This window comes from Rattus norvegicus, chromosome 18, assembly GCF_036323735.1.
Source record: "Rattus norvegicus strain BN/NHsdMcwi chromosome 18, GRCr8, whole genome shotgun sequence".
NCBI classification, from domain to species: domain Eukaryota; kingdom Metazoa; phylum Chordata; class Mammalia; order Rodentia; family Muridae; genus Rattus; species Rattus norvegicus.
The window spans coordinates 14,323,342-14,346,185 of NC_086036.1; the positions used below are offsets into that span (position 1 = coordinate 14,323,342).

The following is a 22,844-nucleotide window of genomic DNA, read 5'->3' on the forward strand; positions in this document are numbered from 1 at the left end:
GTGGCTGTGTCACTCAGTGTTTTTCTCCTTCAAAAGTACAAATTGTGTGTGCGTGTTTGTGTCCATGTATGTGTGTTTGTGTTTGTGTGCGTGTGTGCGTGTGTGCGTGTGTGCGTTTGTGTGTGTTTATCTCTGCAACCTTGGTATATAGCATAATGACTGAGATTTTCTCTAAGTGTTTCTTTAATGGGCAAAATAACATTTTCCTTATCACTTTCACAAATGTATTACTTTGATGATATTGAACTCCTCACCACTGAGTCAAAACCGAATCTTGATGCGTGAATCATTTCCTTTTCTCTTTGAGAAAAAGCATAGACCTTTTGCATTCAGTGGAACACACTATTCACTGATCTTCTGTTTTCCAATCGAGCTTCTTCTCTGTTCCTGAGCATTAGCCAACCCCATTACTCACTCATCTTCACATTCTCCTCATTCAGATTGTGCATGGCATGCTGTGCTGTTTACTTAGCAGCTCAAAGAGCGGTCCCTTAATTTTATCCCAAATCCACCCTAAACACTTTTTCCGTATTTTTCTTTTATTTTGACTTCTTTCACTACATAACTAGCATTTAATTAGGGGATTTGTTTTTTGTATTGAATACTTTATATATTTACATTTCAAACATTGCCCCCTTTCCTGATTTCCCCCTCTCCCATTCCCCTCCTCGTCCCCCTGCTTCTATTAGGATGCACCCCTCCCACTTACCCACTCCCATCTCCATGCCCTGTCCCCTACACTGGGGAAAAGAGCCTTCACAGGACCAAGGGCTTCTCCTATTGATGTCAGATAATGCTATCCTCTGCTACATATGCAGCTGGGGCCATGGGTCCCCCATGTGTACTCTTTGGTGGTTTAGTCCCTGGGAGCTCTGGGGGTCTGGTTGGTTGATATTGTTGTTCTTCCTATGGGGTTGCAAACCCCTTCAGCTCTTTCAGTCCTTTCTCTAACTCCTCCATTGAGGTCCAAGTGCTCAGTCCAATAGTTGGCTGCAAGCATCCTCACCTGTATCAGTAAGGCTCTGGCCTCTCAGGAGACATCTATATCAGGCTCCTGTCAGCAAGCATTTCTTGGCATTAGCAATAGTGGCTGGGTTTGGTAGCTACATCTGGGATGGATCCCCAGTCTCTGGATGGCCTTTCCTTCAGTCTCTGCTCCACTTATTGTCCCTGTATTTCCTCCTGTGAGTATCTTGTCCCCACATCTAAGAAAGACGATGTATTGCACAATGCAGATTATTTCCTTTTTTAAGAGTGAATCAATTTAAAAAGAGATTAACTCAATTTAGTGACAGCTTAAATAAACTGAAGGAAGCTAAGCTTTTCCTGTTTTACTTTTGTAATTTGCTTCGTTAAACCCAAATAAGATAATAAATTTTAACAAAATATTCGCTGACAATCATAAATTCATATCCAGAGGCCTCCTCTGAAAATGGATCACTTTCTTATTCTTGCCTCATTATAGATTTGATAATACTTCATCACTCCACCAGACATAGAGTATGTTAAACATCGCTCTACTTTTCTTGGTGCCCCTGCAATCCCATATGGAAAGTCTGAATTCTGGGGAGTTAGCCTAGCCAGTCAAGTTCTTGCCATGCAAGCATGAGAACCAGAGCTCGGTCTGAGAACAGGTGTTAAAGACTGAACAGCTACTCATAGTCATGCAAAAACACTGCAAATTGCAGACTACACATCTTGAACTAATGAAGAAGTTCCCAGTTTCAATGAGAAAATGTATTAAGAAATGCAAACCGGATGGTTCCTCAGAAACAGCACCTGAGGTTGTCCTCTGGGCTTTTACAGCATGACTATAAACAGATATATGTGTACATGTGTACATCTTCACTCATACAAACATGTGGCTATGCAGCACACACACACACACACACACACACACACACACACAGGCAAGAATGAAGATTTGGATCACTCACCAAAGAGCCTTGCATACTAGGGGTGTACCATGAAAGCAGTGGGTGGGTGGGGTTAAGAATAAGTAGTAGAAATTGGTAGTTATAAATATCAGATATGGAATAAGGCCAGTTATGGAAATGAGATCTATAACTGTCATGAGTGTTTTACTTTGTTTGGTTATAAAATGACTTTTGTGTATATAGACATGCATTAAAGGATCTTTATTTGGATCCCTTTTTAAATTTATAACATATATTGTAATTTGATAGTAATTTGATGTTATTGATTTTATACCACAACATTTAAGTTACTGGATAATAAAATAGATATCACTTGAATATTTTACTTCCTCTTTTGAGTGAGGGGTTTTAAATGAGTGTTTACTGTTATATCTAGAACACTCATGTTATGCAAAGTGATGATCTATTTATTAATTTTGACTTAAGTAAAGTAGATGCAGACAGTCACTTTGCTAACAAAGTCAACTGTTGGTGATTTTATAAACCAACTTGATTAGGATCATAATAGAAAGCTGAAAAAGCATTACTTTCTACATGTTGGGGCAGGGGACGACTCTTTAAAAGAATAGCATTGATTGGCAAGTTGCAGAGTATTACATCATCAAAATTACTTACTCACTCTATAGAAGCCTTGGGCAGAAGGCAGAGGAATAGTGGATCTCTATTTTTCAGGAGATGGGGCATCTTATCCTCATCATGCTCTAACTAAAGCACTAGCACGTTTCACTTGGTTTTGCTCCTTCAGACTTAGACTAGAATTCATACTACTAATCCCCTGGTTCTCATGCTTGTGGAGTTATTTTAGAGATATTCCACCAGCTTTCACACTCTTTAGTTGGCACACAGTTTTATAAGTCATCATGTATATCATATCATATTATATTATATTATATTATATTATATTATATTATATTATATTATATTATATTGGTTTTATTTTCCCAGAGAATCTTCAGGAGTACAGAAGACAATACCAAGAATAATGTCTTAATTAATAAAAGCATAGAAATAAACACCACAGGTGAATATTGAAGTTTTTAATTTTCCGTAAACATCAAGATACAATCAATTAAAGATGCTTATTTTTTATATCATCGTAGTTTAAAACTTACAAAACTAGCATTATGATCTTATACTTTTATAGATCCCAGAGCTTCCAGCCTGCTATAATGCCTTCCTCCTTAATCTCTTGTGCTGTAAAATCATATCATTTAAGTTACAGTGTATGGTAAAACACTCACTGAGGAATCTCTGCTCAGAAAGATAAATTGCACCATATTACCTGGAATAGAACAGACTAAGTCAAAAGACAGCAATGTACTGGTGAGTTTAACAATGCAAGGTGACAATGTGAATCTGCCACTGGCATGAAAAAGCAGATGGGTTTAAGACCAAAGTAAAATGAAGACCATAGTCAAATGTCACCACTTGTTGCTCAACAAACATTTGATAGGAAGCCAGCCTCAGGCACACAGATTGCTTCAGTATGTGAACATGCCAATAGCATGCTGTCACTCTGTTTCTCTCTTCCTGGTTTATATAGATCTCTCCCTCTGTCTAGCTGCTCACAAAACATTCTTTTCTGACTGAATTATGACTTAGGGTACCAGAAAACTAACGTTTTAGTTGGATAGATTGCAATAGAATGAGGGTGTATTACAACAACCAGAGATTTTAAGGTATCCTAGGATGGGTTTTATAAGTTCATGCTATGCATAGAAGTAGACTATAGATTCAGTGCCTCTGGAAATAATTATACATTTCAGATATATGCAAATAAGTAGAACTAAAAAGGAAAGATGGAGGGACAAGGAAAGAAAAGGAGAAAGCAGTATTTATTTCCTTTAACAACTTCATATACATCTCCATGTGTCCAATCTTAGTAGGTAATTTATAGGGAAATGTGTACTAAGTTTCTCAAATAAAAAGCAGGAGTTGATAACATCCTTTCATTTCTAAACAAGTTCCAAATTCTGGTGCCAGTAAGAACCATTGCAACATCTATTGTTCATGCCTACAAAGAGTGTCTCGGTTGGGCTTTATACTTGCTTACACGTTAAACATTATTCTCTGCAGTCAACAAATAAAGACCTCTTAAGACACAAACGTGATAACTGTGGCTTTCAGACAAGTAGGTAAACACGAGCTATACACTAGCAGCAGGGTTGTGATGTCAGCCAAATAACACCAGTACACACTCGTGTGTGTGTATGTGTGTGTGTGTGTGTGTGTGTGTGTGTGTGTGTGTGTGTGATTGTAGTGGTTTCAATGAAACCTAAATTAGAGATTTTTGATTTATAGGGATTTTACATAATTTGCTTTCCTTTATATAAAACTGTGAAAATATAAGTTTATTTCTAATGGGCAGTACGGAATTATTGAAATTGTTCTTTAAATAATTTCCCATTTATTTGTAAGAACTCAGATCATTATTGGTCCCTGATAAATAATTACTTCATTTTGAGCCCGTGAATTCAGTAATTGTCTTGGCATGTCTAACTTTTACATGATTAACTTATTTACACATTTTAAATGTATAGCATACATGAAGACAGGGTCCTGTGCAATATTTCCATTAATAAAAGTGCTTGCCTCTGACACTCGAGGACCTTAATTTATGACCTGGAACAGTGGATGAGGAAGTAGAGAATAAATTACAAAAAGATCCTCTGATATTCGCACACATGTATGCACCGTCAACTCCTCCTGCCTCACATACATACACATTAATAATAAATAAAATAAAATTTAAAATATCCCAACGGTAATCAGGCAGATAACTGCTTTCTGGTATACCCTTTAAAAATTGTTGTTGGATGTTTAATATTAATAAGAATATAAACCCTTATAGTGAGGCAGGTGGAATGGATAGGTTGATTAATCTATTTTTCAATTTTCTTCCTTTTGTTCTTTTCTGAAATTTAGTCTAGTATTGTTCCAATGAGTTCTAATCACACCAGTTCTTATGAAAAAATGTGCAAACATTTCAGATTGTTAAAGCTAGAATGTTTTATGCTTTATCTCAAAACTCTGTCACTGTTGCCAAGACACCTACAGAATGGAAGGATATTTTTAACCATTTGACCTTATTTCTAAGAACGGGTACAATTCATAAAGAAACACACACTCGAATGTACGCACACACACATACACACACACACCAGAAACCATGATTAAAAATCCCACACAAATATTAAGCATCATTAAGCACAAAAGCATTCAAAATAAGATTACTTGTTTTGAACGATGAAATAAAAATGAACCTTTAAACTTCACCCACATTAATTATAAATGTAAGACAGCGGTGGTTAAGGGCTACTGGGGGGGGTCGATTGACCCCCGTGAACTCTTGCGTGTTTCAAAAGGAATGCAGAGTGCATAGTTTGTTACACTGGCAGAATTACAAATCCATTCACCTCCCACTTTTCGGGACATAAATTATAGAAGATTATGACCTACTCTATTTGTTAGCCTGAGATAATAAAGTGTGCTAGATATGGACATTGTTCCTGTCCTTCTTCTTAAAATCACATGAAAATACTGGGTAAATCAGCATGTGATGATAAGCATGCGTGCATGTCTGTGCACATGTGTGTGCATGCGTGAATGCATGCGTGCATGTATGTTGTAGTAATTATCTTAAAATCCCTGCCTTAGACCATCTATGTTTCTGGATGGAAGACACACCCACCACCTTTATAGTTACAATAAGCCTTGAGCAGCACAAGGGCTATGAGCTGCCTACCCTCCATGCTGTTAGAGTCTACTTTGCTATTGATAACCCCAAGATATTACTTAGTGCTTGCTATGTTTCATCTGGGCTGCTCTTAACTCCAATTGGACAGCCCTCAGGGCCATGGTTTTATGACTCACCTAACCTCTAACAGCTTCTCCTTTTTCCTCTCCTGCACCCTCTTCTACTCATGATTCTCTCCAACTCCCATACCAGCAAAATATAAGCCCCACCTATGTCTCTTCTGCCCAGCTATTGGCTGCTAACATCTTTGTGAACCAATCAGAAATAACACAGATGCGGTGTCACGGGGACTAGATGCAAATTCCAGGTCTTGGGGGCTCACAGCCTAACAATAATGAACAAAAGGCAAACCTCAATATGTGGTGAGTGTGTGTGTGTCGGGAGGGGTTGACACATGGCATAACTAATGTGGAAGTCAGACGCTTGAGTCAGTTCTCTTCTTTCACAGAGTCACAAGCTTGGCAGCACATGCCTTTCCTACAGAGCCATCTTGCTAACTCCATAAGGGCATTTTAAAGGGACTGGGTGCTGTAGAGATAGATCAGTGGTTAAGAACACTGGCTATTCTTGGATAAAAATCAGGTTCACTGCCTCGTCACCCACACAGCGCTTGCAGAAACAGAAAACCTGGCATCCACACTGGGCTTCATCACTTAATTGGGTAAGCAACAATTAAGTCAAATTAGTTACAATCTGGATTTAGTTTCCCTTCCTGTAAACACAGCCGGTAATGTCTACCATTTCTTCTTACCTGTGACAATGCTCAGAGATTTGACTGTGAAGCCTTGTCCAAGTGCTCATGCTTATTCCAGCCGACATAGCACAGCAGAGGCAGTCCCAATATTCCCTTTACTCCTTGGCTCTCAGTCTATTTAAGCCCGATAATTCACTTTTCTAAATCTTGCTTGGATCTCTTTTTCTCATGTCCCACATCCTATTAGCAGTATCGTTATTTTTAATGTCACTCAAAGACGCCTTGTGTCAGAGATGCCAAAACAATCTGTACCAAAACCCAGGGTGCCCATGCTCTCTTCCTATCAAGCAATGCCCCCTGCCTCCTGAGCTGTGCACTCCCTAGAGGCTCACAAAGGATCTGGAAGTTTTTTTCAGCCACCATGCTCTTCTCTGTTGATGTATCTCTCTGGGATTCACTGCTCCTGCTCACCATTGTCCGTCCCCAGTGCTTTTCTCATCTCATGCTTTTTCGTTGCAATTACCTCTCTGTTGCCAAAAATCTACCTCCTATTAAATTATCAAGAATTATAAGGGCTGGCAAGAAGACTAAGTGGCCAAAGGCATATCTGTATGCAATGCCTGGCTACCCGAGTTCCATCTCGGGGTCCCATATACACTAGCCCTAGCATACCCTTACACTACACACAAACGCAATAAAATAAAAAACATAGAATTCATTCAAGACATGACTAGTAGGTCCAGATGATGTTCTCGCCTGCACATCCTTTTCCACATTGAAAAATATTACTTATGTGTAATCCTGGTAGAAATGCAAATTCCTAAATTGGTCTTTCTAGCAGCGAAGGTAGTACCAGGCACATTCGCTGCAGCTGTTGACAACATGAAAATGAATTCCCACTCTTATTTCTATCCTATTCGATTAATTATCTGGATCAACATTGCTCCATAAGGCCAAAATCATCCGCTATTGGAAAATAATCAATTTTAAACAATAATAAATTAGAACACCCACAAACAACATCAATTTGATTACTAACATCATCAATCCATTGCACTTAGCACGTCAAAGACAATCTCACGCATCTGCATCGTAAGAGAGGTCATTCCTTGAAGTCTTCCCCTTCTATTTGTAGTTGAAAGATATATTATACTGATTTTCATGGTAATAAAAATTAATGTTTTACAGTCTTTAATTTGAATGGCAACATTTATTTTAGTGAAAAGTAAATGAAAAATTAATTGAAAAAATATGACAAGGAGCATGTGGGGGAAAATATCATGAAATAAAGTAAAAATAGAAGCATCCTGGGACCTGAGCCTGAGCATTATAACCAAGATTGCATATTAGGCACGAAACAATAATCATAATCTCTGCTTGATATGAGTATAGTATAAATATGCTATTATATATAATGGCAGTTATTACTGAAACATTATTCTTAAGAGATTGCTTTACAGTATTTTACCATTTTCTGTAAAATCTGACTAGGTTATCAATGCACAAAATTAGACAAATAACAATTAGAGCTTTAGATTTCTGTCCATTAGAAGTCTGGATTTGCTCTCGGGTGCAACAATTAATAATGTGTAGATGGGCCCAGACACTGTGTTTGTGATTTATTGCCCTTTCTTTCTCTGCAGAGCTGGTTCCCCCACATTTCCTCGTGGGTCTCGTTTCCTAAGATCATTGTCATTTCTTCTCAGATATGAATTTTAATGTTATTAACTTGCCCCTTAAACTGTGGCCATGAGCAAAGAAAACAAATACCTCCTAAATTCTTTCGGCGCAATATGTCTTGTCCTTAGATTGACTGATGTGATTTCTTTCTGGTCTACTGAGAAGATTTGCATAGTAATCAGCAATTAGTGTTAAAGCCTCCAATTCAGCTCTGCTTTCCCAGCCGCCTATCCACTATCCAAGACTTTAAATGCTTTAAAATCATTAAAATAAAATCAATTTTGTTGGATATTATTCTCAATAAAACTCTGAAATAGGTCAGTGTTAAACTCATAAATCTGAGCTTGTCAGTGATTCTACATTATTAAGGTTTTGGGTCTCTTCAACAAAACAGAAATTGGGGATAGAGTAATTAACCGAAGGCCTTATAGAAGTGGCAGATAGTTCCACAAGAATCTGTAAGGTAATGCTGAGGGACCAAAGTTTAAAACAAAATTCTCTTGATAGTGTTAGGGTATGCTGATCCAAACTCAGAAACCCTAGAATATTCCATGTATGGATTCTGAATGCAGAAAAATATTTACAAAGTCTAGCACATGCTGATGGGTACTTAAGTTCATTTACCTTAGACACACACACACACATACACACACACATACACATATACATAAAACAAACACTCACACACTGCACACATGCACACACATACTGCACACATGCACACACACTTACAACACATGCACATAAACTCACAACACACATACATACACCCACACAAACACACACTGTACACATGCACACACATACTGCACACTTGCACACATACTTACAACACATGTACATATACTCACAACACATATACACGCAGCCCACACTACAGACAGAAAAAGAAAAAGCTCATCTGTTTTACTATGCTTGACATTCCCATCGCTGTCTACTTGGTTCTGATCCCCATTAGTTTTCTTGTAACTTGTTGTAATAGCTCTGGAAATACTCTGTCCATCCCTCCTTGTACTTAGTTCTCATTGTACTCATCCAGTACAATGTTGCCAGAATAATCTCCATAAACCACCAAGTTAGTGGCAGCTTTATCATACCTAACTGTAGTGAGCATTACTCAAAGTCTTAAAATGCCCTAAAGCTTTCCCTGAAAATCTCCAACCTGGGCACGTATGCTCTAGGATATATGTGCAAAGTAGACTGAATCCTCTGCTTTATTCATTCTCCTCTTCCTCATTGGAAGTCTTTGTTTCCCTTCTATACTCATCTCTGGAACCAACTTCTCTGTAGAATGTTCTTAAAGAAGCCCCTCTGTCCCTTGGCCATTATCTCTTTCCATCCAGCTTACTTCCCCATGTATCAATTAGAGGATCAGACAAGTTTCCTGTTCTGCTACACTGCGCTGAAGGCACTCATTTGTTCTACAATAATACTCTAGAGACAGAATCTTCAACAAGTATTTGGGAAATAAATCCTATGCACACAGGAACAGCAAGGTATTTTTCAAATGTTCTGAAGTCGCTCCCACTTTACAACGGTCAGTGCTCCTGAGATTGATGTCTTCCTCTGTCTGAGGTAAAGGCCATTCACAGTGCCTAGCAAGAGATTCACCCCTCCCCCAAGAAAACTGACAATCCTACAATTCCCTCCTTCCTCTAAGTCCTGAGATTACTCTAATATCAGTAGCTTTTCTAATTTGAACTCTTACTGTTTTAGCATAGGAACATATATATGTCTGTATTTGTAATAGGAAGATTTTCAGGGTCTTGAGCTATGGCTCAGCAGGGAGGAGCCCTTGCTGACTTTGCAAAGGAAAGAGAGTCAGGCTCCAAGCACCCACATAGCAACTTAGAAGGATTGATGTTTCTAGCTCCATGAGATTCAACACACTCTTCTCACTTACATGGGCACTGCATGCAGGTAGTATATGTATATACATGCTGGCATTCACACATACATGTAAAAATAATTCAACGAAAAGAATCATTTATACTCTATCATCTTACAAGGAAGTCTGGAACTGTTGCCAGTTGAATTTGCTTTCTTATCTGCTTTCGAATGAACATGGACCAATTGTTTAAATTTGAGATGTCTAATATGCTAGTTTTTGTTTTTATTGATTTACCTAGTCTCTATCCTTTCACGACTGGGTCTTACTATATAGCACAAACTAACCTGAACCTCGTGATGCTCCTGCCTCACTCTCTGGAGAGATTTCAGACATATGTCTCCATTTTGTATTCCCACATACAGACTGTAGTAAATTGAAGGGAGGGAGTGAGTAAGTAAGTAAAATAAAGTAAGTAGTCTTACATATTTGCTACTTTCCAAAAAGAAAAAATAATCAAATGCCTCATATTACAAATGTTTTAACTAACATAACTTCTCATGTAACAATGACTAAGAAGGAGAAATAATAAAAGACTGAACCAAAGATTAATTCCAGATATAAGATTCAATAAACATGTATCACATAAAAACAGTTTGCTTTTTGGATCTCTAAATAGCACAAAGGAAGTTGGCACGAATAAGTACCTAAATCAGAAACCAAAAGAGGAGCCAAGAAGGTTGTTTCCAAAAAATGTCGGTAAAATGTGAATGTACCAGCTATGGTCAATGAAAGAAATAGCAGAGAAACAGAATTCACAGGGAGTCAAAGAGCCAGTACTGGACACAATACCCTCACAGGTTCTGCTTTGGACTGAACTTTGCCCACCTAATAAAATATATTGCATTCAAGAAATTCAAGCTAAAAACCTTGCTTTGAAGCAACAATTGTTATTTTTAATCTAGCAAAAAATTAAAGCACAAACATGATATCTAATAAAAAGTTTGATATCAAAACCAGCCAACTTCTATGGCATGGATCTTACCCATGACAAAAGGCATTCTTTAAACAAAAAATGGCAGCCCAGGGTCATGGTGTCAAGATTACCAATGGTGCTTTGATCCTTAAAGAATCAGGTATGGGTGTCCTGTTAGGTTTAGAATATGAAGGTCCCACAATTCCAAAGAAGATCAAAACCATTCCCCAAGAGCTGCAAATAACTGACATGAAAATAGCATTTAACAATTAATTTCAGACAGTTTTGGAACAGGTAGAGAAAGCTCTGCCACTGGTCGTCCCCTTTGTGATATCTGTATTAGAGGGATAAAGATGCTTTTCAAATGCTTAATGTTGAATTAGAAAACCTTTAACTCCATGAAGATGTTATAGTTCTAAAACTGAGATACAGATCCCTAAAGCTTATGGATGCCTAGAACCCCAAAATTCCAATGTAAGATCACATAAGCTGCCCTATTTGTACTCATATGCTGTGTGATTTTCCAGGCTTTATGAAGGCAAGATATTGTAGAATGAAGAAAAAAAGTGTTGTCCTATTCTATAAATTGTATGCAATGCTTCAAATCATGTCACTTATGTGATGTGATCTAACTTTGAGCCAATGAAAAATGTATTTGTGCATTTACCAGAGCAAACATGGTAGCTTCGTCTCTCAGGCAATGAGCTTAAGTGTCCTATGGTATCAAGTGACTTGCCTAAAAGAGGATAAACCCTCAGGCAAGGAGGAGATTTAAACAGTCAATTTCAGAAACAGGGGACCTTTGCAAATTAAGACATTAATTTAGGCTGAGACACTTTGCTTACAGAATACGATGTCAAAAGCTAGGTCCATAACAAGATTGAATCAATGACATCAAAATGAAGAATGACATAATATTCTCAGCTCTGTCCAAGTGCGGTACCCTCAAAAATACTGTTTCTGACATCCTCTCATATCAGCTGGGTAGACCTCAGCGGCATAATTCGATGAGCTTGGCTAAGAGGCTCACAAGCTCACTATCATCAATAGAATAAAATGAGTCTTTTAAATAAGCACAGTAAAATTTCCAGTGTAGATACTTTTAAACTGGTAAAATATTAATATTAAAGTTTTTAAGTAAAACAACTGAGCATGGAGGTTACAGTTTAGTTTAATTTATTCAGTATAGGTAATATATCCGCAATAGGTTACTGCTTCTCCATTATGCCTTTCTGCACATACTTAATTTATGAATTCCTTCTTGTATACTGACAGCTCACTATTCCCTGCGTATATTTGATCTACAAATTCTAACTTGGGCACTTCACGGTTCTCTGGCCTCCCTAAAGCCAATTAGGTCTCTAAAGCAAACAGGAGAATTTAATTGAAACTTCACTGGCCTGTCGCCTATTCAATCTAGGGAAAGGAGGGAGTGATCCTTTTATTGTTCAAAATTGTGAACTGAAACCAGACCTTTCACATTTGCACTTGGAAAATTCCCAGGGAACTGATCCGTAAGTAGATTATAGAAATGAAATGCATTAAATCAAACGATTCTCTGTATCAGATAACACCCACAGCTCTGAGACATATTTCACTTGGCTCTATTACCCCTGACATAACATTTTGTGAACATACATAATGCATGATTATAAGTTTATTAGTAATGTATGTCTGTGACCAACTTGACCTTTATGACCCACTGACCCACTTGGCGACGGAGTGGAACCTTACCTTGCTTCCATTTTCTCTTGCCTCTCTTTCCATCTTGAGGTCGGAGATTAGAAGATTCTTATACTTGTTTTTCCCATTACTGCCTTGGTCCTCTACCCTGTATTCCGAAGTCAGCTGTGCAGAGCGGGGACTGTCACTCAGGTTCAGTGGCTGTTCTTCCTGCTCCAGCCCCGTTTTGCCATCACTGCTGGAGTCCCCAGGCTCCCTGCCATGTGCTCCCCCGGAAGCAACTGAACTGTGCCCCAGAGTCTCATTGCCATTAGAGCTCTCTGCAGCAGAGTCATCTGTTAGGAAGAAAGATTGATAATTTAAGTAATACGTCAGATCATCTACAACTAGTGTCGACTAAGTTCTGAAAGAAATGTAGCAATGTGCCTCTAATTTTAGTCCTATATGTAATTTAACTAAGGGGTAACCTGGTTCTGAAGCAACAATTGTTATTTTTGAATCTAGTAAGCACACTAAAGCACAAACGTGATATCAAATAAGAAAAGAAGTTTATATCAACAGCAGTCTGAAGGAAAAGTCAAATCTAATAAAGTGAATTAGTTGATTACCAATTGCTTTGCAAATTGGTGTGATTTCTCCATTAAGAATATTCAGAAATGTTCCTGTCCAAAGGAAATACAAGGACACAAAAATGGAACAGAGACTGAAGGAAAAGCCATCCAAAGAACACCTCAGGTAAACATCTATCACATCTACAGATACCAAACCCCCACACCACACCAACAAGAGCCTGGTATGGCAGTAACCTGAGAGGTTCTACCAGCACCTGACTAATACAGATGCAGATACTTTCAGCCAACCATTGGACTGAGCATGAGGACTCCAATGGAAGACCTGGGGAAAGAACTAAGGAGCTGAAGGAGATTGCAACCCCATAGGAAGAATAACAACATCAACTAACTGGACCCCTAGAGCTCCCAGGGACTAAACCACCAACCAAAGACCATATATGGAGGGAGCCATGGCTCCAGATACATATGTAGCAGAGGATGGCCTTATCTGACATTAAAGGGAAGGGAAGCCCTTGGTCTGGTGGAGGCTTCATGCAAGAGCAGACAGGGATGCTAGAGCAGTGAAGCAAGAGTGGGTGAATGGCCCAAAGAGTACACATAGACAGAACAATGGCTCCAGCTGCATATGTAGCAGAGGATGGCTTTGTCAGACACCAATGGGAGGAGAAGCCCTTGGTCCTGCCAAAGCTGGACCCCCCCAGTACAGGGGAATGCCAGGTTGGGGAGGCAGGAAGGAATGGGTGAATAGGTGGGGAAGCACCCTCATAGAAAAAGGGGGAGGAGAATGGGATAGGGGGTTATGGACAGGAAACTGGGAAAGCAGATAACATAAGAAATGTAAATAAAAAATATCCAATTAAAAAAAAGAGTAGGTGAATATGGGGAGGAGCACCCTCATAGAGGAAAAGGGGAGGGGGAAGAAGGGAGATAGTATGGATGTTTGTGGAGGGATAAATGGGAAAGGGGATTGCATTTGATATGCAAATGAATAGAATGATTAATAATTTATAAAAAAGAACATGCAGACTTGGGGCAATTCATTCATAAATGGCAGCTCCTATCCAGGTGGATACATTGCCACATCTTTGATGAGTATTAAGTATTTATGTAAAGTATATTAAAACCACTCATAATCTTTGTCCCAAGCATTGTACTTGAGGGAGTTTTAGGTGTAGACAATTTTATCTTTTAATCTTTGTGTATATCTCTGTGAAACTAAAAATATAATTCTACCAGGGTTGATCTGAATAACAAAAAAATTCAGAAATGGCAAAGATTTACAAAAATAGGAAAGTGAGCTAATTAATGAAATAGTTAAAATATTATAATACATTATATATATCCAGGATGAACATAACATATATCAAATATATTATATACTTAGTAGTTACTCATATTCCATTTTAATATTTAGGGAAATGCACCTCATTAAGTATTGAATAGGAAAGGCTGGCTAGAGTTTGTTTCAGTGTATACAGGAGAGATACATAGATAAAATTTACAAAAAAATATTATATTTTTCCTATGTCAAAATATCATGGACTATGAAGGTTCATAGAGAATAGATCTGCAAAATCACTTCTCTAAGAGTATTAATAAATTGCAACCACAGGAATACAAATGAGTAAGAGAAACAAAATGCAGTGTGATTTTTACACACTTCTGGATATAATAAAAATATGCATTGTTTTGTGGGGTGTAATGGAATAGTTAATGTTTATTGCATTCATAGTAATACACATTGAAACTCTAAAATGATCTGCTTATTTACTTACCCTACAGATCATTTTAGACCTATCCTGAATCCAATACACACACACACACACACACACACACACACACACACACACACACACACACACACACACACATACATACTTGGCCTATAAACATTCTGCTTTGATTGAGTTCACATATAATTAGAGATAGAAAAGTGAGCATAATACAGAGAAATGGTTGCTATCAAGGACAAGAAGCCAGACTTCTGGTAGTATGGTGACATGATTGAACTCCTAAAGATAGGTAGCATCTGTCAAGTGAAGAGGCTAGGACTTTTCCCAGCAGGATGATCAGCATGAGCAAAGCGATGGACAGGCACCATGGTGAGCATCAAAAAGAAAATGGGAAAAGAAGGGAGCGATAGAACAGGAAGCGATGTATCTGTTAGAGGGCACTCGTCCGGAGATAGAACAGGAAGCGATGTATCTGTTAGAGGGCACTCGTCTGGAGTAAAAAGGAACAGTTTACGACTGCTTTGAAAGGTAACAGGTTGGGAGGGGAACACCCATAAGGAAGGGGAGGGGGTAGGGGGGAATGTTTGCCCGGAAACCGGGAAAGGGAATAACACTCGAAATGTATATAAGAAATACTCAAGTTAATAAAAAAAAAAGAAAGGTAACAGGAAAAATATCTTCTTAAGTTGTTTAGCTTTACGAGACGATATCTTTCCACGTAGCTCAGGCTTGCCTCAAACTTGACATCCCATTTCTATCTTAGCTAAGATAAAGGAGCTCACTAGACTCTAAAATTCCCCCTTAAAGACATTGCACAGATTTTATGAGTACCGGAGAACGAATGGGGTAAAATGAAAGTTTAACGAGGATCAGTTAGCAGAGTCAGAAGCCACCAAAACTGCCCCCTCTGAAGGCAAGGATAGGCAGGGAGAGGAAGAACAGAAGAGTGGAGAGGAGAAATGGGAGAGCCAGGCGTCCAGATGTGCACCAGCATCCCAGGAGGGAAGGGAAGTAAAGACACATCGCATGGATTTAAATAAAAAAAATTAAGTCATAATTTAAAGCAGATTTGTGAAAAAGTTAAAACATGATCAAATGGCAGATTATACTGCAGTATACACTATATTTCCAATCAAAAGCAGTTTCTGCGCAGAGCACACGTATGCAGGAATGTTCGAGAGACAGCTCCCTAACAATGTAACGTCAGTTTCCACGGCCATTTCTTCCAGAAAACAAAGCCAACCTTTTAACAATGAACGCGTGGTATTTTTAAATACAGAATTAAATGGAATGGTCTATAAAAGTAATCTGGAAAAGGAAGTATGCGATTTTATTCTAATTGAAGCATTTATGCAAATATGCAGTCGATTACTTTTGTTGTTCTATTTGAGGGGAGTCTGAAGAACACAATGGGCATATTTCAATGTAATAATTTCACTCACAGATACATGATCCAACTTTTCTTCACTAGTATTCCCTAAATATATATTAAGGATTCTGGGTTTTGGTAAGAAAGCTTTACTAATATAGAGTAACGTAAATTTGTGTTACACTTTAAATCAGATCAATAGCTAGCACAAAGCAAATGCAATTTCTTTTATAGTTAAAAATTAAACCTACTATGTTTTCCTTTCATCTGAAATCATGATGTATAGGTAGTACAGAAAAATTATTTATATATTAGGTTGGATGAAAATTACCATTTGAGGACTCTTTTACAAATATTTAATTATAATTTCCATGTAAAATATAAGCAATGTGAGAAATATTTTAAATGGAGTAGTTCACTCCAGATGTTACCAAGGTAACCAAACTCAATAGCTTTACATATTTGATTCCTAAGTAAATCAATGTGTTTTATAGAACAAGTCAGTAAATTACATTTATTTTTATTCGGTATACATACCTTGTAATCTAAATGGTTAACAGTAACATCTCACGCTAAAATTTTATAAGAATCAAATTTGAAACAAATTTTAGGTATTCCCATTTAAACAATCAATGTAGAGCACTGATTAAACCTTAGAGGATAAATTAACAATTTTTATTCTTTGGCTTCATTCAACCATATTAGCAAATTTATATTTTCCAGTTTATCATAACCAACTCACATCAACTCACTGCTCTCAAGGGGTCGTGTGCCTTCTTACCCAGTGCAGTTGGCTCCATCAACCTTGGCTGCTCGTAGGTAGCAAACAGGATGCTACACTGAGAGAAGACTCTTTCTATTGGTGGTGTGTATTGAGGGGAGGGGCTTCAGGTCCTTGCTTTCAGGTTGATGGGTCTTCTCTCAAGGAGTCAATCTGGGTACTACAGCATACCTAGCAGTGGCTGAGAGTGTGGAATGTGGTGACACAATAGTGTAGAATCCCCTGATATGGATGAGCAGAGACTGTTAGATATAACCTATCCTTAGAGGAGGTTGATGGAGTGGAATTTGTGTTGTGGAGACTTTCAGCCCTGCTATCTCTGCCCTAGGTCCTGTAGAGGAGGTAGTAATACCCAGGGGAAAGCTATTCATCTCCTTCTTCTTCTTTATTCCCCATTCCAACCAGCAGCTAGTAAGGACCAAGGAGCAATCTGACTACTTGGATCAATCTCATCACTGTTCTGAGTGGAGGTAATTTTAATGGCAACCAAATTTAATAGGTAGCTTTCTCCCTATGAAGCCTCCTAAATAAACTTTATCCCTGTCTATGGTGTATAAGTGTTACTGTGTGTATTTGAGTATGACTATGAGTGTGTATACTGTGTGGATAAGCCTCTCTCTTGGTCTCTCTCGTTTGCTTGTGTGTGTGTGTGTGTGTGTGTGTGTGTGTGTGTGTGTGTGTGTGTATGTGTGTGTACAGTCCTTAAGCACCTAAGTATCTGACTTTAGTCACTCTCCATAGACCTTTATCATACCCTTTAGCCAGCGGCTTTGAGAAAATAAATTGGAAAAACTGCATTGTTACTTTGAAGAAGTATCCTTGGAAGCTTATTCCTAAAATCTGTCAGATGTTATAGCTCTAAACACCCATTTCTTTTGTTAGTTTTTACCCCTAAATGTGTTACATTTATTCACTCTGGGTAAACATTGAATCAACATATAAATGTGTATAATCTTGAACCTTACACACAGAAGAAAAAGGAAGTTTCAAAGTTCTTTCAAAGTCTATCTACAAAGTGAGTTCAGGTTAACGTGTCCTTTAAATCTGTTGATGTCTTCTGTAAGCTCAGTGTCTCTGGCAAAATTTAAAGACATGCGCATACAGCGTGGGACCAGATTTCCCCCCACTCCAGAGCTCAATGCTTGGTTGCTCTCCCATCATAAACAAGAATTTAAATCCCTACTCCTGAGGTCTGGTTTCCCAAGACAGGAAAAAAATCTAATAAAATAGTTTGAAATGTTAGAGTCCCGGCATCTGACATGCTAAGGCAGGACGATAATGGGTTTGAAACTTGGTGTCAAATGAAACCTTGATTCAAAGTAATTAACTAATTAATTAAACAATTTTTTAAAAATACACCGTTTATTTGCATTGCACAAAATTCTTCAGATTGTATACTATTGGACAACATAACCTTGAGTGTTTACCGGAAAATGAAGCCAAGGCCTGAGATCAAAATATCACACCAAGGACAAATTTACTGTGGTAAATAAAAGCAGGTCTGACAAACACTGGAAAGAGCACAGAACATTGGTTTTTAAAGCATAGAATTGATTTTACTGAAGGTGAGAAAATAACGCCTTTAGTTTTTAACTGAACTAATACTGCAGAATATAGGCTTGTCTTGCTTTGTTTGGGAGCATTTAATTCGTTCTTAAAATTAGAATAACTGTAAGAAGGTAATGTAGAGAATGGCATATAACTTAAATTCAACACAGGGATCCAACAATGAAGCCAATTGTTATCTATCAACCAAAGGTAATCTTGACTTATTTTGTAGTACATGTTCTACCAGAGGCTGGAGAAGTAGCTCAGTGGATATGAGCACTTGCTGCTCCTTCAGAGGATTTAGAGTACTCATCACAAACTTCTGAAACTCCAGTTCAAGGGTATACAATGCACTTTTCTGACTTCTGTGGGCACTGCATGTACATGCTGTGGTGTGTGTGTGTGTGTGTGTGTGTGTGTAGGGAATACACATAACATAAATACTAAAAATAAACTTCTATTAAACACTCATAGTGGACAACATTCTCCACTGGGCATGGCAATTTCAAATATAAACCATATACATTGTTCTGACATTAGGCTAAAACAAAACTGTCAAATCAGGAGCAAAACAATATCAAGTTCCTGAGAGTTTTATATAAGGTGAAATTAACATAGAGGCATGTTCAATGAAGGAAAATCACAAATATCCCTGTTTTCCCATATTTCATAACCTAGAAGTGATTCTTATTAAATCAGGTAGAACAAGAACCATGGCATCAAGATGTCAGGGAAGATGTGGTAAGAGAGGGAGAGTCTGAAGGAAAAAAAACCTCAAGACTATACATAAGGTTACTGTTTAAAGTTTATTCAATTTCTCATAAGCAGCTCCAGAAACAAGCAAAGAGCTAGGAGGAGATCCTACATAATAACAACAGGGGGTGTGGACTTCACAGAACTGTGGGTGCTTTCCCACGGATTCTTATCTCCATGATAACTTAATACATCACCCAAGCCAGGAACTTGGATAAACTCATTGATAATGATAATATCAGTCAAGACTTAGGAGAGTCCACTTATCAAATGACCCATTACAAAACTACTCGGTGTAGTATTTAAGTATTTAATCTTATAAATGAACATTAATGTAATAAATTTCTATGGTTTATGTTCTAATCTTCAAAATATTTTTTGACATTTACCTGTTGGCTTATTTAGTATATTACAGAACTGAGTAGCTTCAATTGTGTATTCAACTTTAATATTTTAAATATGATTTGATAGTCATTTTCAAACACCACAAACACACACACACACACACACACACACACACACACACACACACACATACATACACTCTGATTCATCTACATACTCAAGATAAGGTGAGCTTGAATTAGTTAACCTGCAACTTAATTTATTTGTCTTAAATTGTACTATTGTACATAAATTATCAATTCCACCACCTTTGCCAGTGTCCAGGTCTTTTCCTCCAGGGCTGATTTGGCACATGTTAATAGCAGTTGACTTATTTGCCTTTCTTGAAAGGCTTTTCTAGCCATGATTTTCAAAATGTGTATCATTAACCAATTAGAGTTTAAATTTCCATAAGCTAAGCATTTCACAATGGTTTTCTCTCTCTAATTTCATGGGTATGGGTTTATGTGATTCCGTGTGTGTGTGTGCGTGTTCATGCGTATGTGTAATGCACGTATGCTTTTCTCTGTGTTCTTTCGCGTGGCCAGAGTAGATGGGAACCAGGCCTTCTGTGCTTCCACCTCATTTACAGAGGGAGAGTTTCTCAGTAAAACTGAGGGTTCCGCTATATGGCTAATCTGGCTTGTCCTGTACCTATGTACTGAGGTTGATATTATAAGATTACTAGCATTTATGCACCTCCAAGGATCTGAATTCAGGTCCTCATGGTTGCTTGGTAAAACTTAAATCAGCAGATTAGCCCCTGAGCCATTTCAACAGAGCCTAGGTATTTTATATTTTATATAACTAGGTTCAAGTAGGCAAGAGCATGGCAACTATGACTCTTGATTCTCCATTTCCTCTGCTTGCTAACTAAAAACCGTTAGATTACATTCCTAAAGCTAAGTCACCAAGATCTATTCCCTTATGTGCCCATTTCCTTCTCCCAAGGTTGACCACCAACGTCCAGCTATCAAAGTATTAAAGCCCAGCAATCAAAAGCTCTCCTTTGGGAACCATAATTAACATGGCCCAATCTAAACAAATCAATTCATCCTCACATTGGATTCCCCCTTGCCTTTACAAACTGCTTGTTGCCCATGGACCATGTTGGTCTCCTCTCTATCCAGAGGCAGCCCTTGCCACTCCATGATAAATATTCTCTGCCCCTAGCCTGTGTTTCTTTTCTCTTCTCCCTAGTCCTCTATCTCCTATCTTTGTCTCTTATTTTCTGTCAACATATTCCTTTGTCTCTCCAGAGCAAATAAATCTCCTTTGTGCTGAGAACTTGGTCTAGAGGGGTCTTGCACAGATTGTGGTCCTTTCATATGCCTTTGGACTCCTCTGCAGAACCTAGCCTAATTTTTTTTACACAAAAGTAACATTATAGACACAGATAAGGGCTCAAAAACAGATTAGATGAATAGATTGAACAGCATCGTAGTTAAGAAAAAGCAGTAAAGCAAGTGTGAATGGTATTCATGCACTAATGTAGCTGTTTGCTACCATAAATTAAAGCTAAGACAAGCTGTGGACTAGGCTACGTTTAGCTTTATATTGCATTTATTTACAATGACAAAAATCTCCCGTTAAGGTTAAGATGGACCTAAGACTGTTATTGCATGGAAACCAGAGTATTCGGAGAAAGGTAATAGAAAACCACCTGGGGGATAGCACCTGAAAACATTAGGTGTACAGCAGTAACAAGATATCATCGTGCATAAGTTATAAAAGGTCATTCCATTAGCAGATTATTTGACAGTTTCCAGGAGAAATGGCTCAAGTTGTAATTATAACTGATACAAACTGATAACTAAGTCACACAAACAAGAGCAGAGATTTACAGTAAGTTATTTTGAAAAGATATGTTCTCCTTGAGGCCAAAATGAATGTGATCATAAAGGAGGTTGCCCTATATTAACACTTAGTTCAGCCAACAAGCTCAGAAGGCTTTGAGTGTGTGTATGTCATATTTTTAAGGTCAAAAATAAATCAGAACATCCTTTCTTCTCAAGAACTGAAAAGAAATAAAAAATACAAAAGACCAAGATGTGATAGGTTTATGTATGAAGTAATTGAATAGGATCTTGACTGGCTTCTCTTTGATCCTTGTAAGAGCAATGATAGGATGGGTATCCACATCACAGAATCTCCCAGGCATATCATGAGAGATTGAACACATGAAATAAACAGAGAAAGGGTTCCCTTGCTGTCTGGATCAAACACGGGTTGTGCATGAAACCTGGGGTGATCCTCCACAGAATAGCAAAGCAAACAGCAAAACTGGTTAAAAAGTGTGTCCTCAGAAGACACCTGATGCACCCCTTATATTTCTCTGCAGAAGGGAAGATGCTATCAGCACAATTCTTGCTGGCAAAGAAAAGATCTTGTTCTAAGACATACACCCTGCAAGTCCCAGAGTAGCTTAACATCTGCAAGAAGGAATGAAAATGTGGGCTGTACATTGAAGTTTGCTCATCATCAATACAATTTGTAGCTTGGAACCAGAGTAAAATCTTGGGTTACCAACTATATATCTTTGATTACCTCACTGGTGTATATAAATTAGTTAGTAAATATACCAATTAATCATCAATTATATATTATATATTTCCCTTGTTCATGAGCCGAAAATTAGATCACCCCACTCAGGACAATGGGTCTTCTCTCTACAACCACTGGATAAAAAAAGATGGAAATAGCTTATATGTACCACTAGCTTCATCTGGAAATAAATGAATGTCCAGGCTTATGTCAAGTACTCATTACAAGTGTCTTTGGGTCTGTGAGATGGTTTAGTGATGTGCAGTGGTGTCCTGTGTGTGATAACAGCCAAACGTTGTGTGTCTAAACAAGTCACTGCAGAAGCTGGAGAGCGGTTCTTTCCTCCTAATCTAGAAGTGCAGGTCTTTTGGGGCATTACACCATCTTAGAAGAAAGGAAGCTAGGAAACAGGAAATGTGTCATAGGAACCTGGTATTTTCTAACTCATAGAAAGTATAAAAAAGTGTTACTACTGAACTTCCATTGTTTTTCTGGTTATAATCTTTCCACGTTAGTGAGTGATCATTTTAAAACAGATTCTGTAGACACCAATAGATTTTCCAATAAGTTATCAATTCTGTATTTGTTTTCTTTAATTTGGTGAA

General features: G+C 37.9%; 1 protein-coding gene across 10 annotated transcripts in view; it reads right to left on the reverse strand.

The window, feature by feature from the left end:
• Positions 1-22,844, reverse strand: part of Nol4 (nucleolar protein 4) — a 362,395-nt gene that overhangs the window by 116,039 nt on the left and 223,512 nt on the right. For 8 of the 10 annotated variants that reach the window (XM_039096914.2, XM_039096918.2, NM_001415694.1 and 5 more), the window contains one exon: positions 12,607-12,890. In XM_039096914.2, coding sequence (XP_038952842.1) covers positions 12,607-12,890 — 284 coding nt within the window. Of the gene's footprint in view, positions 1-12,606; positions 12,891-17,010; positions 17,512-22,844 lie in introns of those variants that run through there. The other 2 variants (XM_017600975.3, XM_039096917.2) reach the window with 2 other exon arrangements.